This window comes from Morchella importuna (assembly GCF_003444635.1).
Source record: "Morchella importuna strain M04M26 chromosome Unknown Morimp01GS011, whole genome shotgun sequence".
Classification (NCBI taxonomy): domain Eukaryota; kingdom Fungi; phylum Ascomycota; class Pezizomycetes; order Pezizales; family Morchellaceae; genus Morchella; species Morchella importuna.
Window position 1 is genome coordinate 581,531 of NW_025763408.1, and position 15,401 is coordinate 596,931.

Here is a 15,401-nt window from a genome sequence, read left to right on the forward strand (position 1 = left end):
ACCAAGATATATTGGAAAAACAAACACTTATTAGGATTCGTGCCGATACCTGTCTTGCCTTCATGTAGTAGTACTTATTGGTCCTATTACGACGACTCAAACCCTGAAGCGCTAAGTCCCAAATTCCGTGCTGATAGGTGTAGATCTGATAAAGTTCTTTGCACTCTTAATTACATTTGATCGGCAGGCGGGGTACCATTTTCAACAAGGCTCTAACCTTTTTTTTTAAAAAAAAAAAACAATAAAAGCTATATATATATAAAATGCAAACCATATATCCCGCCGGCTAGCGCCAGATCAAAGATACTTATATAGGAAATCCCTGTTGCAGATCGATACAACTCGGCCAATCGCCGGAAGATGATCCCTGATAGAGATAGCCAATTACCCGATGTTTTGCGGTGTTATTAAGAGGGGCGGATGTTTATTCTCATTTACATACGCTGTGTTTGGAAGCTGCTGGCTGCACGGCCTTTCTAACGTTCTAAGATCTCAGCTGTCTGTTGCACGGCCTTCCCCTCTTGATGGGCAGCGCAATGTGGTACCGATAAGAGGTACATGTACCTCTCCCATATGGTTATCTTCCGCATATTCAAACTGCAATTAATATCATATAGAATCATACCAAGCGCGATTTTGAGTAGTGAAGCATGCAGTGTGCTCTCTCATGACCCTTGATCATGATATAAACAAAAAAAAAAAAAAAAACTCAAAGTTTAATTCGGAACCAGCCAATCAAAGCACCGGGAAGTAGTCACCTTGGGGCTGAAGACAGCTGAGTGCAAGTATTTCTCTTGCTTGAGCATAGAGCGGATGTCCGGGAGAACGATCATGATCAACAGTACATGCAGCTGGAAAATCATTTTATGGTCGATCGACGGCAAAGCCCATATTATGAGGTGCACGTACCTACTCGCGCCCCCGGTTTGAAGTCTTCAAACCACAGCGAGTTAATAAAAGCTCATGATTTTATCGTTTGCATTTTCTGCCTGAGAAGCTTCGGCGCGGAGGGATCGGAGTTATGTACTCTATGTTGGACAAATAATACCGAGACTTGTTTGCAATATTAATCTGATAAGAACGATAATAAAAAACTCTCAGTCTCGTGTAATCCAATATTATACAATAGTATTGATCTGGTCGATAAGCGAACATGCATGATCCACTAAAATTCCCCAGAGCCCACGTCCCACAAGAAATTAAAATCTTAATTGCAGAGCTATGAGGACGTTGTAGCACCACACCACTGCTTACATTTATAACCGCAGCGCCATAAGTAGAGTAGATATATCTATAGATCTAGTCAGCCATGGAAATGCGAATCACGGGCGTGAATTAATTCGGTATAGCGTTTTGTCCACAAACAGCGCGGAGCGCCATTGACGGACCAGATTCGCTTTGTCAAGACGCTAGTAGTACAGGAAAATAGAGCACCCTTCTTAAAATGCTGTATTCTTCAACTTCACCCTAGTAGGTATCGTATCACACCCAAAAGTTAATCACAAAACATCACTCGCTGACAAAGCATTAGTAAAGGTTCAAGCAATGAAAATATATTCTAGGTATACTGGGTGTTCGCGTCGAAGTCTAAATTCTTTTCTATGCTGAACATATACTCTACTCTTACACGGGAACTTTGCTTTTGCCTGTAGCATGGTACATGAACTTCATACATATGTAATCGTCTTCGTTGGGAAACGGTGGCATGGCGGGTAGAACCACTGTAATACGTAACTCACTTGTGTACCACCTACCTGTACCTTGCTCTATTCGGTAACATAACATAATGTGAGATTGTGTGACCTGTAACCGGGGGCGATTTTCGAACTCTAATCGGTAATAAAGAAAACACCCTTCTTTCTCGGTAGATCTAGAAACACTTAGCGGGGTATGGTAGAATTCTGCAGCGACTCTTGGTGAAACAAATTGCAAACTCTGGATGGAAGAGTCCGACTTATAATCACTCAACGCTTAGTGCTCAAGCTCACATAAGTACCCATTATCGAGAGTTGAGTCATAGGCCTCTGAAACAAAGTTTCCGAGCATGATAGTTGAGTTTCGGGTTCTGGCGATAAGTGTACTGGTTAAGTATTTACGTACCTTGCAAGCGTCAATATGCAATAGCTGATCTGCAAATTAGTCTTACAAGCCCTACATGCACATAAATTGAACTTTATGCGCTCGCTAAGGAAGTATTTGATCGGTCAAGATTAGTATTTGATCGGGCGATGTCATCGGGGAACATCCGTCGTCAAGCAACAATTAGTATGTGCATAAGATGGATCTATTACTAGCAGTGGCACGAACCGCATACAGATGAAAGAAACCCCAGAATGGACATTATAAATTATCACCAGGGGAATATGGTATGATATACTGTAAACAGGTCCTCGTCGAAACCACCTGACAAGAATGTAGAACTTGAAATCTGAGAAAATATTTCATCAAATGAAGATACTATCGGGAGTTTCTCGTATCTTAGATCCTGACCTTTGAAACATTTTATTGCATAGGTTTTTGCTATCTGAAACATCAACTAGCTGAGATTAGCTTTCCCAGTGTCTCTGGAGAAGAGCATTATAGTTTTCCAAGAGCTTTAGCTGCCATCTCTACTTCCTGGTCCAGACTATCAAACAACCCTTTTTGTTTGGCTCCCCAACCCAACTGCCTGGCCCTCTCAGCCTTTCCTCGGGAGTTGCTACCCCACTCCAAATGACCAGTGGGGGCAAATGTCTTGACTTCTTCTGGAGTCAATGATTCGACAGTGTTGTCCTGGATCAACCCCTTCTCTTTGCAGATATTGGCAATTGCCTGGGAAACCTCTCCCCAGATCTGAGTTCACCGGAATATTAGTAATCATTACAAAGGAAAAAAGAGAACAGAGAGATTGACGTACATGTTCACCATTCTCAGCAAAGTAATAGTTCTCGGGTCCCCAGGTAACTCTTCCCCCATTCGGCTTCAAAGCCTCCTCAACGAGCAAGACGTAAAGATCCGCAAGATCAAGGACATGAACATGGTTCCAATAGGTTTCTCCCTTATTGACCTTGAATCCTTTTCCGCGCTCGATAGTCCACCTAGCAAGCTGGGGTATCTGCCAGCTGACCTTCTTTCCCGGCCCAGTTCCGAGACCATAAATACAGCACGGGCAAATGATTGCAATTTTTTTGCCGGATTCGAGAACAACTTTATCGACATCTCTGTGCCACGCGTCATCGGGGAGAGAAGTAACTTCAGAGACGCCAGTTACGTCGCTGTAAACCTTGGTTCCAAGATGGGTACCGAAGCCGTGCTCTTTCCAGTCAAGAATGATAGAGGTGCCCGAGGTGTGAATCAGATAGGCAGAGTCGGAAAGTGCGGCAGTGATTGCACGAGCAGAGGCAACATGATCATTATTGGCAGCGTCTATAAAAGTAGAAGAATGTTAAATACTAACGCACTGAGGAAAGCCTGAGAAAAAGCAAGGAAAGGTAGGCGTACTGATGACGATATCCGCTTTTTTAGTTTCTTCAGTGATGTCGGGACTATAGAAGAATTAGATTCAAAATCAAAACTTCTAAAAAAAAAGGCGGAGTAATACCAATCCAAATCACCAACGACGGCTCTTGTGTTGGAGTATTGAGCAGTGATCTTCTTGGCTGCCTCAGGTGAACGCACAAGCACAGCGTACTCGAACTCTGGATGTTTCTCATAAAGTGAATTGAACACTGTTCCACCGATGTAACCGGTAACTCCGGTACTTAATTATACGGCTACTGTCAGTGTTGGATTATTGAAGATATCGAGGAAAGACACCCACAGGAAGACTTTGGTTGGCATTCTGATTTTGACTGGGTTTGGATAAAAGGTGTGTATCACACAAAGAAAGTGAAGTTCGAAAGATTTATAGGATAGCAAGCTAGGTTTGATGATTGATGATTGATGATGGAGAGCTTGATGGGGACTTGCAGATCTGGATGGATGGTGGTGGAGGGAGATGGAGAGGTGAAGAAAGTTGGAGAAAGGTTGAGGCGTGTGGTGGTGGGTATGGATAAAACCGTCCAACGCAGCCAGATTCTTATTTCGCCGATCCACACAACCAATGAATCAAAAAATTCCTTGACATAAGATAATTAATTAGCAGTTAAATATAGGATGGTTTTCCAATAGGTACATATAGGATGACAAATGTCATGTCTCGAGTGATTTTGTATGGACTCTAGTTATGTCGCATTGTAGACTAATCAAGCGAAACAAGGCATGCTCGAGGTTATCTAACTTAAAAAGGCGTATCAATAGCAAGTACCTACATGTAATAGACTAGATAAGGGAATTTGCATGCATGATTATGCCAAGAATAAAGAAAAGGGAATGCAGTGGGATCTTCTTGTGTAGCTGTAAGGCGCTGGCAGGGTTAGGGTTTGTGTATATGTTGTAACTGCCGCGTTCGCCCACTTTACCCCACAACAATGACATTTACACATGCAAATACGAGCCTTTTCGTCTGTCCATACAGCGAGAGGGAAAATTATTGTAGAAACAGGGGTCTAAAAACAGGGTTTCTATGGCTGGGCAAGCCAATAGGACTCTTCCCATACTTCTACCTCACGCTGTACATACATATATGGAGTGGCGCGGATCTGCCGTACAAAATAGACATTTGCATTTTCTGGTTCATATTCTTGTAATCAAGTACGTATGTTTGATTCTGCATGTTTATGAAGGGGAGGCCACGGATGGCATAAGCCTTCCGCTAAATAAGACTACCTGACGTAGTAGACTCAAAATTTACTGATGGAGGATGCTTGAGGGCTCCAAATCCCCTAATATATTTACAGTCTAGGGTATGTTTAAAAAGTGCTTTCATAGGATGCAGAATTCTAGCACAAAATGCAACACAGATGCCGCGGCAATGCTAAAGTAAAAAACCAACATATGCCATCAGGCCACTATACTACTCGTAGTTTTTTGGCGTTTCCGGACGCAACTGCTATTGCATACACAGAAAAAACTCGCCAAGGCTATCTTTTGTATGGCATGCAATAGCAGTTGCGTCCGGAAACGCCAAAAAACTACGAGTAGCAGATATCAATATGCGACTGAAATAACGAGACACATCAAGGATAGAAGGACTACATAATAGATGCTCATGACTGGCCTACGGCTAGTTTTTTTTATATATCAAAGTGAATTGTTTCTAGGTACAATGACCTACGGCTAGTTCTGATACTTATAATAGATATGACTATTCGACTAGCTCAAGCACCTAAAGTCACTCCGCTTTGGAGGTGTATGTCTGCCTCACCACATGTACCCACTCCTCGCTCCACCATAGAAGTACTAAGATCTGTGACGCCTTGTGACTATTGTAACTTTAATATCCATTAATCTCTACCAGCTCCTAATGACACGGATAGCACAGTGCCTAAGATGGTAATGTCGGTTTTTATATGACTTACGTATCTAGCTTCAGACTCGAAGGGCAGAATTCAACAATTGCATCAAGATGCTGCTATAAGACTGTAAACCGCTTATTTTAATAGAATTCTTTGAAATCCCCGTGACCTTTGCCATTACATATGCCAGTGTTCATAAATCGTGATTGATAAGGACAGCTACCTGAGATTTAGAGGGTGTAGCGAAAAGTGATGTAGTATGTCGATGTTACAGCTCAGAAAACAAAATTAGCCACTTCTTCCAAGCTGTTCTGCACTAGTACTACTGTATCCAACGAAGATTATTTCTTGATCTCACAATATATTGTTTGCGTACGTGTAGCTACCGCGCGGCGCGTTCTAATACGTACCATTGTTTCCAAATGAAATAAACACTGGTACTATATGTACTACTGTAACCTCGCACCCATAAATCTCCTACTTAGCAACAAGCTGCTCGCACCAGTAGGCTGTCCTGATTTCCGATGCAGTGGGTACATGAATGTACTGTACCTACATGTACATACATGTAGTTTCAGACGCTCTAGCATAATGTGGCGTAAGCTACAACTCTTCCTATACACGTAGATGTAGGTACGAACCGACAATATTAACATTGAGCTTCTTGTCCTTACATTGCCGATGCCAATTACATCACGTACTTTGATCAACCCCTCCCGGCCCTCGGAACCCTAATTTATATTTGCCGTGAAAGATCAAATTCAAACTTACTACTTGCATCGACGCGCGCTCTCTTATGTCTTGGAAATACGGAGAAGATGCATCTAAGCGTGATCTTACGTACCCAATTTACGGCCGGCGTGGAATCACACCCACAAAATGGTCCAGCACCACCACCGCGCTTATCACCGGCATTTAAAAGCTTATTTAATTCTTGGTGTTACATACCCCAGGTTTTAAGGCAATATTATCTTTTGTCTAATGCCCGATTACCCCGCCAGAATGCAACATCTGGAAACGCAATTTTGTGTGCTTCGCAAAAGCAAAACATCTTGATGGCTTGTGAAGAGTCTGTCTGTGCGTTCATGGGGACAGCATTATAGGACATGTATTTGTAAGCCGTCTCATGCATGAAAGTTCACATGCCCTGCTCACCCCCCCGTACATCAAACTTATATGTTTGATATTAAGTTAACAGTTTAGCGTATAGCGATTCCTCCTAATATAAACATCATGATATCTCACTCGGCGCCTGCATTATGGTGCTCTTCCGTGATGGAAGCGAGTGAACTTGTCTTTACTCAAAGATGGCGGAAGACCAGCTTAGGCCGAGTGATGCCTCCATCATGGAGGTACATACTTGTACCCCGGACGAAGTTGCCAAGGCCTGCCAAGACGGTTCACAAAAACGAATTCGAACATTACGCCATCCCTTTCGTTGGTTTCATGACGAACGCCAAATTTGAAACGTTCTATCTATTTTACGGCTAGGTTCTACAAAATTAAGAACTGCAACAACTAAGATAGCTAGTGCATGCAGACTAAATTTCGTTCTGAAAAGCTAATGTTTATGTTTGCCTAGTAGAACGGTTACCTTATTTGCGATTTGCAGATAGCATAAGAGAGCGAAACGATCGCATAAGCCTAAGGAGATATTAAGAATCGGCCATCATTCACTACCTGAGCGGGTCTGAACATTCGGTAACGCAATTACTCGTGTGCGTGGATGTATGCACTCATAGACTGGAATTGGTTCAGCTACGCTCGCGTGGGCTTTCGGAGTGATATTTCATGATCGAGCGCCAAATGAAATTCACTCGATGCATATAATAATGACAGCAAAGATTTCGCGAGATTCGAGACCAAAAATAATAGAGTTCTGTGTACGGCCCTCACTGATTATTTTTTTAAGTCAAGTTAGAGAATCTCATGATCTCAGATTAGGTCCTTGAAAGTCGTTATATGTGAATATCGACTCGCTGGCTTGAATCAGCCAAGAAACTTCAATTGTCGGGTTTGATATGGAAACTATTATGGGGAGTTTATTGTGCTCGGCGAGGAAACTTCATTTGTTTCGACTCTGTGATTGTCTGTTTCCTCCAGCATATTTCAGCGACAAAGAGGAGAGATAAATATCTTGATATCCACTTTTTCTGCAGAAATTTCAACTTTCGAATACATAAGAAAATATTCAATCTAGAACTAAAAATCTCAGTAAAAGAAAGAAATTATCATGACTGAGCTCCAGGATAGTCACAACTTCCTTCTTCCCGAAGAGTTTTTCCAATCTGTGAAGCGAGGGGAATTCAAGTCTCCTACAAAAATCATTTACAACCCGGAGGATAATCTTGCTGGGAACCCGGTCATCAAAACTAGGGTTCTCCTTCGCTTACAAGTAGGTGGCCAGGAAGAGCAGCCATTGTTCTTATTGCAATTCGCTCGTCCAAAGGTCTGGAGAATCAGGTTTGATCCGGAAAGTCTTGCTCCAGAACAATACGACGACTACAATTCGTATGTAAACCCTTGGTCTACTCCTACTCCTGCCTAACCACTCGGGAATTGGTTCTTTTAGTGTTGTAATTCAACTAAGTAATGTAACTCTTTTAGTCGTACCATAATCTCGGATACATTGTCAAATCTCATCAGAATCCTCGGTTGTGCTGAAAATATCGTCTGGCGTACCAAATTCGATGCAGGATCCGACCTGGACCCCTTCTACGTTTTTAAGGTATTATCTGAAAGCTCCAAGTATGAAAGGAAAAAATAAGTCTTTGATCAGGGTTTATCCTAGTGCAATGTTAATAAGTATTTGAACAGACCGTTCAATATCCCACCAAGAAAGACCTGAAGGCAGGTATCAATGGGAGAACTATAACTGAGCTCAACATTTATAAGAATGAATTTAAAATTGAGGTTAGAAAATCAAGCAGGGACCTTGAAGGTTCAGTAACGTGGTTATTTTCAATTCCGTTGACTAAATCCGTCAGACTGTGCGTTCTATCGAGGAATCGGGCCTAGGAGATCCTCCTGTTCTTCAAGGAGCTACCAGCAAAGCCGTATTCAAAAGGAAAGTAGTTTGGGAGACTACTGGAGCCGGCTTGTCTTGGAAAAAAACCGGGGCTGCCAACGCTACTCTTTTGACAGCCAAGAAACCCGGCTATGCACGCTACCTCGGTGAGCTTTTATTGTAAACCCATCGGTGTTTAAATTTCTAGATATATGCTCTTTTTAGTTTTGAAGCGCTGACTATATATTCAAGGCTGGGGAGATCGAGAGCAAGGAGGGGAGGGGTTCTCAAAGAAGAGCACACTCATGAACTACTTTAGTAAGTTAAATACTCTCAACATATTGAGTCGACTGTATAAAACTATCGTGGGTAGAAATCAAGAACTAATACTTAATCAACAGACTTCGACAACATGACTTATAGCAGTGTCTACAATCAAGGGCCGCTTGACGAGCGCGAACCATTATACCACTCCGAGCCATTTTGGTTGGAGGTCAATGGGCTCCCGAATTACAAGAGTCAGGTTGCGACCTTTCTAGACAATTATTCTCAGATTTGCGTTAATTTCAGCCTAAATAATCCTTAACAAATCAATGTTGGAACGAGATTTGGATCTTTGCAATATTTCGTTTTCGCAAGCGATAGCATTGCTGATATCATCAGGTAGGTTCTTTATGATCCCAGACAGACGTATATACATTTCATTCTCGAATCCTGGATTCTAAGCGGCGTATTTAATAAATTAACACTACTAACTACATCTTTTCACCCGAAATAGCCTCTACAGCTCGGTCATGGAACGCGCTCGTCTCAAGCCTAGATATGTTCTTGGCCATCATCAAGGATGTGAGTATGATGATTACCTCTCCAACTCACCAGACTCTAATGTGCCTTATCATACCAGATTACGGCTATGATACTCGCAAGAAGGTTCTAAAATTTGCGCATGCCTACAAAGACAGAGATACCCCATTGGATGGGATCCACATCGATGTTGATCTACAGGTACTCTTGTATCAACCTCCGAGAGATCTCACGAGCTAATTACTGACTGACTGTAATCTTTATTCAGGATGGCCTACGTACATTTACTATTGATGTGGATAGAAAATTCCCGAGACCTAAGGAAATGTTTGATGAGCTTCGGAGCAGGGAGTTAAATGTAGCACAAACATCACTCCTGTAATCAACCTCACGCCAACAGAGACTTATAAAACGCTCAATGAAGGCCTTGAGAAAGGGTAATACATCCCATCAATCATTTTAATTACTGTTTTCTGATAAAAATAGGCATTTCATCCTAGATAAGCGATACGATGACGGAAATGGTGTCATTCCTCCGCATGAGGTTGAATATGTGTGCTACGAGAACGGAATCAAGCTAAATATCGATCCAGTCAATGAGATGGGGCAGTTTCCCGGGGCTGACTAGTAAGTTATGCCAAAAATATTTCTCTTGCACCAAACTCTAAGTGTTTGTGATAGCAACTTTGTGGAATGGTACAATAGTGGGAAGCCATATCGTGGGGGAGTGGGTTATGGAGGCACACTTGGCGCGGTAATTATATAATTATCTAAATTTACAGGTTCTAGGGATAGATGAACTAACGAGATATCTCTAGCCGGGCATTATCCAAACCTTAATAACGCTGCGACTAGAAAATGGTGGGGGATGCAATACCAATATCTATTTGACCAGGGGCTTGAGTTTATTTGGCAGGATATGACTACCCCTGCTATTGCAAAAGAATATGGCGACATGAAAGGGTAATATTACTACTCGGGTTATATGTTTATGTTGCTAATCTTACTAAAAGACTTCCCTTTCGCCTCATGGTTGATTCCGATTAGTGGTCCGGTGAAGCCACTGAACCTATGAAACCAGCCCTTGGGATCTGGGCGCTTTACAGTTAAAACTTACACAAGGCTACGTATGAGGGACTCAACGCTTTAAAAGGCCGCGAGAATAAACGCAACTTTATCATCGGCCGGGGGAGCTATGCTGGGGCACACAAATGGGCTGGCTTGTGGACTGGAGACAATGCATCAACCTGGGATCATTTTCAAACTTCTGTAAACCAGGTTCGTAGTAACCCATAGTGACCCCTTAAGTATGTTTCAAACTTACTAATGACTTGTAGGTTTTATCTTTGGGTATATCTAGTAATGAAGTTATTAGTACAGATATTAGAGGTACATGCCCGCTGCAGGTTTTGCAAACGAAGGGCCCAGATATGCAGAACCGGAGCTGGTCATTCGTTAGTACTACGCGTATTCGTTACTTCCTTAGTTCCGGCAAGTTTTATCGCAGAAACCTTCTGTAGAATAAATATATCTATTTTTCGAGGCTTTGGATACTGACCTAGTCCCAGTAGTCATTATCATAGAAAGAGAAGGATGAAGTTGTTCCAAGAACCCTACGCCTTCACAGACCATTACAATTCCAACCCGTCGGTGTTCCAGAGCAAGATAAAAGCATGTGATTAGCCGTGGAACCTGTCTGCCGTTATTATGTCCAGCTCCGATACAGCTTGCTGCAGCTCATGTACGACGCGGTGTTTGAGCACCAGTTCTACGGATTGCCCATCGTTCGAGCTCTTCTGATCACCGACAGCGAAGATACCTCTCTGTTCACCGATGTAAGTCTTAATTTGACTCTATCAGTATCCCTGGATTTAAAAGCTAGGTACTGATGCAACCTGTTAAGAATGACTGGGCACTTAGCAATGAATGTGTGGTCGGTCGGGATCTTCTTGTCGCTTCTATCATGCATAAGCAAGATGAGAAGGGGGGACATCGTTCAGTATGTCTTCCTCAACAGCATCACTGGTACAGACTGAACCTTCGTATTGACGGGTCACTCGGTGTACCACTCGGGCCGAAAATCGCAGGCGGTACTAAGTTCGATGTTGACGCAACGATTTCAGGCGATGAATCATATTTTCCGTATATTGCACGATGTTTGTGAGAGGAGGTAAGACCAAGCTTGCATCGAAGCTGTATGATATAGTTAACTGACTTTATCTGCCTTTGAAACAGGCGGGATCATTCCACAGATTGAAGTCCGTCAATCTGCTGACGACAAATCCAAGGTTAACCCGGTTACCTTACATCTATACCCAGGGGGCAAAAAGAATGTAGGTTATCAGAAGGTTATCAGGTGAAAATTATAAGGAGGTGAGGATCGAACAAGTAAGGACAAGTCACTCCACTTACTGTATGGGAATCTTACAGACTGATCAATACTGATCTGTGTGAAGGAGTGGGACGTCGCAGACTTGAATCGTACCATTACAATCACTACTCTCTGGGATGGATATCACCTTGACAGAGTCCAAAAGGATATTGGGGATCACTACACGGTTATCTGACACGATGCGTATACCGATATAACTGAGAAATACTCGGAGATGGTGGCTTCTAGAATTCTGGTAGCACAGCGGCGGAAAATAGAAACGATATTTCTTCCAAGGCAAGCGTGGTCATGGTTCCTGTCGATATCCCACAGGGTACAGGAACGGTTATCATAAGCGTCGCCTACTAGGCCGCACGAGCAGACAGTCGGGCATCAAATGCCGCAAGAGTATCTGATAGAGTTCTATGCTTGTTTTTCTACTGTTGGTGGTTTTCTTATTTAAAATTACCAAATTCCATGGCCAATAATGTTCAGTTTAGGGACCTGTAGTATGTTTCTACCTTCAAATATCCAGAATAGTAGTAAGCAAGTCTTTATTCTGAAGAACTATAGCACTTGGTCGTGAGGAGCTTGGAACCTTATTGGTGCAATAATCTTAGCGACAATATCACGTGTGTTCAAAGACGTGAACATATACTTTCAACATTAACAACGGAAACGACCCAAATAGTGATTTATTGGTTCTATAATAGCAACGCACATTCCAGGATGAGTGAATCAGACAATAGAAAAAGGACCTGATATTAGTAGTTCTGATAAGTTCAACGGGGTATCTACATGCGTCCTGCCTCCCTGTGCTGAATACATAGGCGCGAGTGATGTCCTATGATCAATTATTGACATGAGTAACTAGCAAAACAAGGACCAGACCGGCATTGTAGTATTTCCAAAGAGCTACATGTACTTTCGATTTTAAAATTCGGCTCTATTCAATAGGTCCACAAAATATTCATAGCAACTTGTTCCGGCCAAGCTAAATGGCCAATTAATGGTTATCATGAACATCTAATCATAAGACTTATAGAATGCCATGACTCTCTGATTACCGGGCTTGGCATCATATGCGCAGAGGAACGAATTCTGGGAAGGTGTTGACAGTGTTCTACCAAACTCTGCAGAGCCTTTCCAAGGGAGAGATTTCGAGATTCATTATCCAATGTTGCCTACCATCAAAGGGGTATAATTGAACCCTAATAAACACCAAAAACGCACTAAATAGAGGCCTCCCCTGCAAGCAAAGTTGAATTAATATACGGTATCTCAGTCGTAAAACATAATTAATTTTCAACGAATAATATCTCCTTAGGATTATCTTTTAGATAAATATTTACTCCAGTCACAAGCTATATTGTCAATTTCAACATTCAAGTCCCGATCTTGAATGGTTGATCCCACACCACCATCACTAACTCCATCCCAGTGACCATCGATTCCAGGAACGCACTCATCCGCTCATCGCCTGCCACATCCATCTGCACATGAATATTCCGATAACTCACATTCCTATCTGTGGAATATATCTTTCTTTCCTTCTTCTTATCATCTCTGTCCTTCAATTTTGTCTCCCAGTCCAGCTCCATCACACCCGGGACATCAGCGGATGGATAGAAGCTTTGGATTCGGAGATTGTACAGCATTAGCCGTGTATCCAGGAACTCCTCGTTTTGGCCAGTAAAATCCATGTCGAAACTTAGTGCTTCCTTTGATTTTACAACAAACGGAGAAGTCTTTTTAAAACCAATGGGGGTATCTAAACAGCTCAATGAATCATTGCTTTGATCTAAACGGTATTGGTAGGTGGGTGCGAGCGGTGAAGTGATGGGATTCGGAGAAGAGGGAGAAGAGGTGGAGGTAGCAAGGGTGTAATGGTGCGCGGTAGCGTTGTTGGTTTTGTCTTCGAGTTCCCAAAGGATGATTGCTACTTCTTCCTCTTCTTCTTCTTTGCGCCGGGAGACTTTAAACGGAGTGGTTGAGATCCTCGACTCTTTAGGACACTCTGCCTTCTTCCTCCCCACGAATCCGCCAACTGGGTCGTTCGATGACTCGTTTACAATTTCAAAGACCCGGAAGTGTGAAATATAGCCCCAATCTCCTTGATAGTAAAGCCATCTCCTGAAATTATTATTCCTCTTATCATCACCTACCACCACAACCTTATCACCAATAAGAAGAAGCTCTACCATTAGACCCATCCCCTCTAGAGATCCGCTCGGCACAGTTTTAACCACATCTCCAGTCGCTACATCCCACACACATAATTGCCTCTCCCCGCCTGACGACGACCTTGAGTACGCCGCATAGTAGCAGCGAGATAGATCGCTGAGTATCTGGTAGGAATAGTCGATATATAAAAATTCGAATGTGTCGATAGTGCACATCATCGTTGCCTTCAGCTCATCGCCGTCTTCATTATAGTTCAAACGGTAACACTCCGTGCTAGTAAAGAAACGGGATCTACCCATCTCTATCACTTCCTCGGAACGTTCAACAACCAACACATCACTGCACACCTTTAGCCTGACCACTAGCCTTGAGAGATCTTCCAATTCAATCTTTCCGGTCTTTATTTTCCTACCGCCGGGAGTGGGGTCGAAATAAACGAGCGACAAGGTTGCTTTCGGAAAATGTGAAGACTGGTAAACCAGAAGATCGGAGGAGAATGTCCATATATACGCATCTCTTCTCGATTTCTTAATTGGGAAATGTAACTCTTGTTGTGGGATTCCCGACTGAAGGGCATTGTAGCGCGCAGAGATGGTGGAAAATGAGGACGGGTTCTGGATGGCACGTGTGCGGACTTCGTAGGCGCGAGGGAAGTGCGTACGAAGTGCAGCAGAGAGAAGGGATGGGCAAGTAAAGGTCGCGTGCCAGGATCTGCAGACCTTTTGGCAACGGGCTATATCGCGAGGTGTTAGGTATGGGACAAGGTGGAGCGCAATATGAAGAGGAAGAAGATCAGACATTGTTCCCAGGCTTATACCGGATTCTGTGTGTATGTAGAAGATATCGAAATGGATATCAAGTACTCAGGGCTAGAGGGGACATATGTAGTGAGCGCGGCTCTCTAGGCAGACACGCAGACAAGCATCTTCGCAGGGCTGATGCTATAGCGCTAGGTAACATACATAATGCGTAGCTTGGATTACGCGGTGAATACGAGGCGAAGATGTAGATCAGACGCCGCTGCGCCACAAAGATTAGATTACAGATCTCTTATCGCTATCTGTGGTCTTATCATAGATCAGATAATCAATAGTAAATCAATAGACACACCAGGTTAGCCTACATGTACAGAGCTACAACAGCTCCAGTGTTGTAATCGCTTGGCGGCCCTAGCGCATGTATGTCACTATTACAGTGGGTGTTTAAAGTTAACTCCACGTACCAGCTTTCTCATCGGGGAAACCAGGGGGAACTTTGTTCAGTCGAACCCACCTTCCGTATTAGTCAACATAACTACATGTAGTTTCGAACACTTCCGCATAACCATACGAGTACTAGAGGATACTGTTATTAGTTTAAGCCCTCTTCGGACGCACTTGGTATTCGACAATCTGTGGTAAACTCTCTTGCACAGTATCTGCACTGAGATCTAAATAAAGCTGAGTATTATCTAAACACAAGAGTGTTCGGAGCCGAAATATTGCTGGGTAGAGGCATGAAGATACAAGACAACCATGGGAATAAATACCCCAGAGTATTTGTTGAAACCATAGTATTTTGCGGGTTTTCATGCTATCAAAACCATCTTGCTTGACACACCTTATTCGGGATAAAAACCATGGTATTGAGATCCGTGCGAACAGAGCCTAGAATCTCACTA

At 42.9% G+C, this 15,401-nt stretch overlaps 3 protein-coding genes across 3 annotated transcripts; 1 reads left to right on the forward strand and 2 right to left on the reverse strand.

The window, feature by feature from the left end:
* Positions 1 to 2,577: 2,577 nt before the first annotated feature.
* Positions 2,578 to 3,819, reverse strand: LAJ45_04577 (uncharacterized protein; the record flags this gene model as incomplete). The annotated part of the gene is made up of 5 exons (XM_046114157.1): positions 2,578 to 2,832; positions 2,897 to 3,405; positions 3,481 to 3,524; positions 3,581 to 3,739; positions 3,800 to 3,819. 5 exons carry the CDS (start codon positions 3,817 to 3,819, stop codon positions 2,578 to 2,580), a joined length of 987 nt encoding a protein of 328 aa, XP_045972679.1.
* A 3,789-nt stretch (positions 3,820 to 7,608) lies between these two features.
* Positions 7,609 to 11,753, forward strand: LAJ45_04578 (uncharacterized protein; the record flags this gene model as incomplete). Its single annotated transcript, XM_046114158.1, has 24 exons — positions 7,609 to 7,886; positions 7,983 to 8,103; positions 8,193 to 8,288; positions 8,363 to 8,549; positions 8,635 to 8,700; positions 8,784 to 8,868; positions 9,161 to 9,228; positions 9,287 to 9,387; positions 9,455 to 9,481; positions 9,535 to 9,623; positions 9,673 to 9,813; positions 9,868 to 9,940; positions 10,005 to 10,047; positions 10,131 to 10,149; positions 10,200 to 10,218; positions 10,309 to 10,464; positions 10,524 to 10,536; positions 10,870 to 11,021; positions 11,090 to 11,185; positions 11,274 to 11,276; positions 11,354 to 11,356; positions 11,422 to 11,474; positions 11,532 to 11,574; positions 11,643 to 11,753. The coding sequence occupies 24 exons, from the start codon at positions 7,609 to 7,611 to the stop codon at positions 11,751 to 11,753; spliced, it is 2,043 nt and encodes a 680-aa protein (XP_045972680.1).
* Positions 11,754 to 12,942: 1,189 nt separating this feature from the next.
* On the reverse strand, positions 12,943 to 14,541 carry LAJ45_04579 (uncharacterized protein; the record flags this gene model as incomplete). Its single annotated transcript, XM_046114159.1, has 1 exon — positions 12,943 to 14,040. The coding sequence occupies one exon, from the start codon at positions 14,038 to 14,040 to the stop codon at positions 12,943 to 12,945; it is 1,098 nt and encodes a 365-aa protein (XP_045972681.1).
* Positions 14,542 to 15,401: the final 860 nt, after the last annotated feature.